This window comes from Verticillium alfalfae, genomic scaffold (assembly GCF_000150825.1).
Source record: "Verticillium alfalfae VaMs.102 supercont1.11 genomic scaffold, whole genome shotgun sequence".
NCBI classification, from domain to species: domain Eukaryota; kingdom Fungi; phylum Ascomycota; class Sordariomycetes; order Glomerellales; family Plectosphaerellaceae; genus Verticillium; species Verticillium alfalfae.
The window spans coordinates 432,937-435,203 of NW_003315028.1; the positions used below are offsets into that span (position 1 = coordinate 432,937).

At 57.7% G+C, this 2,267-nt stretch overlaps 1 protein-coding gene across 1 annotated transcript in view; it reads right to left on the reverse strand.

Moving 5' to 3' along the window:
* The window catches only part of VDBG_07954 (conserved hypothetical protein), a gene marked incomplete at both ends in the record, with an annotated part of 3,472 nt that extends 1,448 nt beyond the window's left edge, over positions 1-2,024 (reverse strand). The window contains 3 exons of the mRNA XM_003001649.1: positions 85-1,048; positions 1,164-1,863; positions 1,923-2,024. Of these exons, the coding sequence (XP_003001695.1) occupies positions 85-1,048; positions 1,164-1,863; positions 1,923-2,024 (1,766 nt within the window). The remainder of the gene's footprint in view (positions 1-84; positions 1,049-1,163; positions 1,864-1,922) is intronic.
* Positions 2,025-2,267: the final 243 nt, after the last annotated feature.

The following is a 2,267-nucleotide window of genomic DNA, read 5'->3' on the forward strand; positions in this document are numbered from 1 at the left end:
CTTGCCAGCATCGCTCGCAGCATCAGCGTTTGCGGCGTCTCCTTGGGGCCTGGCAGACTTAGAGAGTTGATGACGACCTTGTACTTCGTCTGCAGACGGTTGATCACACTGCCCTGGGATCCAATGAGGTCCTTGTGGAACTTGGGGTCGACCTTGATGATGTGTGTGGCCTCGTCGGCCCAGGCCTTACCCTGAGAAAGGATGTGAGCCTTGGCAGCCTCGGCCTTGGCCTTAGGACCCTTCAGCTCAACCTTGCCCTCGTTGACCTGAATCTCGACGTCGAAGCGCTCACGCAGCTCGTTGATGTTGCTGCCGCCCTTGCCAATGAGGTGGTTGGCGAACTTCTGAGGGAAGTCAAAGTCCATGGTGAAGCCACGCTCCTTGTCGTCTTGCTTCTCCTGTTCAACAAACTCTTTGATCTTGGTCTCGAATGAAGTGACAGCCGAAGCGGGACCACGGACAGTGACAGTCGTGCCCGTCGAAGAGACGCGCACAGGGATCTGATCAGCAGCACGCTGAGCTTGCTCCTTCTTGATGAAGCGTCGAAGACGCTCGTGGAACTTATGAGGCACGTCAACAGAAGCAGCAGTGATATTCTCTTGCTTGTTGATGATGTCCAGTATATGCTTGCTCGCCTCTTCGATGCCCTGCTGGAAAGCCTTGATCTCGTCAGCTGAAGGGGCACCTGCTTTGATTTCGGGCTTAGACTCGGTAGCAGAGGGTCCCTCAAACACAAGAAGAACGGGGCCGTCGCTGTCCTCGGCGCCAGGAAGGATGACGTGGACGCCGTGAGACTGTGTCATGCGAGGAGTGACGTCCTTACGGAGATATGCGTGGAAAAAGGGGTCGACGGGAATGGCCGAGAGTCTGGAGGGAGGGAAGGCGTTCACAAGGCTGCTAATGCTGCTCTGAGCCTTCAAAGCGTTCTTGCCATCACGTGCGTACAGCTCCCAGGGAAGAGCACCACCATCGGAGGCACGAGGGGTATTGGCGTGGAAGTTTGTGTGCCTCCTCAAGCTGGGCGAGAAGGCCACGGTGACGCAGGAACCTGGTAACGTTTCGTGCGTGCTGGGCACCGCCACCAGGAGCGTTCTTGTGGAATCGTGAAATGTCGAGCGATGAGCTCTGCATGTTCATCGCCAGGTCCATGGCGTGCTCCATACCATTGTCAATGTGTTGCTGGGGCCCAATGACAGTAATGGTGTCGTTGTCGCCATCGTCAGGCAGGAAGATGGCACAGCCAGTCTCGGACAAGAACTGATCAGCAGTAACGCCACGGGGGCCAATGATGAATTGGTGACGACCAGGCTGAATAGACACCTGCTGCATCAGGAGCTGGTCGTGCAGCTCCTGAACACGCCGATCAATGGCGGAGCGGGCGGCCTGAACGGAAGCGCGGTCACCAGCAAGCGAGATGTGGTTGTCACGAGAGGCGGGCGCAAACGTAGGGCGCTGTCCAGCGTTGGGAACAGCGGGGAGAGGCTCCGAGGCCCACGCCTGGTACGGTGGAACGCGAATCTGAACGCCATCGGTCTCGAAAGGGGCGAGCAGGCTGTTGTTGGGGCCGGCAATAAAGGGGTAGAACTGCGCGGGGATATCGCGAAGCTTGGTCGTGGCACTGGCGCCGCGGTCACCAACGATCTTCAGTATCTCGTTACGAGCTGCAGCCGCAGAAACCGCATTGCCTTCCACAATGACGTCAATAACGGCATCGTCATCATCATCATCTTGGGGCACGTTCTCATCCTGCTTGGGCATCTGGATGCGGGCACCCGACTTCTGCTGCAGGGCCTTGATGGTGGACCCCTGGCGACCGATGATGTGGGCTCGCGCGGACTGGGGAATGGGGACCTTGATCGTTTGCTGCAAATCATTCCACGTCAGCTACAACATGGAAGAAACTTTGTGCGTACAATACATACCGTCGTGCCAATCTGCTGGACCAGATCCTTCAGGGCTTGCTGCGCAACGTCCTGCTGGCCTGTAGCCTCAAACTTGAGTCTTCCGTTGCTTGAGGTCGACATGGTGATGTTGGCACGGCTCTTGCGGTTGATATCCTTGATAATATCAGGAATGGGGCGGCGCAATTGGCCACGCGGAAGAATGTACTGCGGCTCAAGGACGAGGTTCTCGACGTTACGGCCGGGGATGTTCAGCAGCGGAGCACCGGCCCTGGGAGTTCCAGTACCAGAGCCTGGGGTCGAGGTGCGCGAGATGCCATTGGCGGCGAGGCGCTCCTTCGTTGGTGTTTTTCGCACCCCAAATAG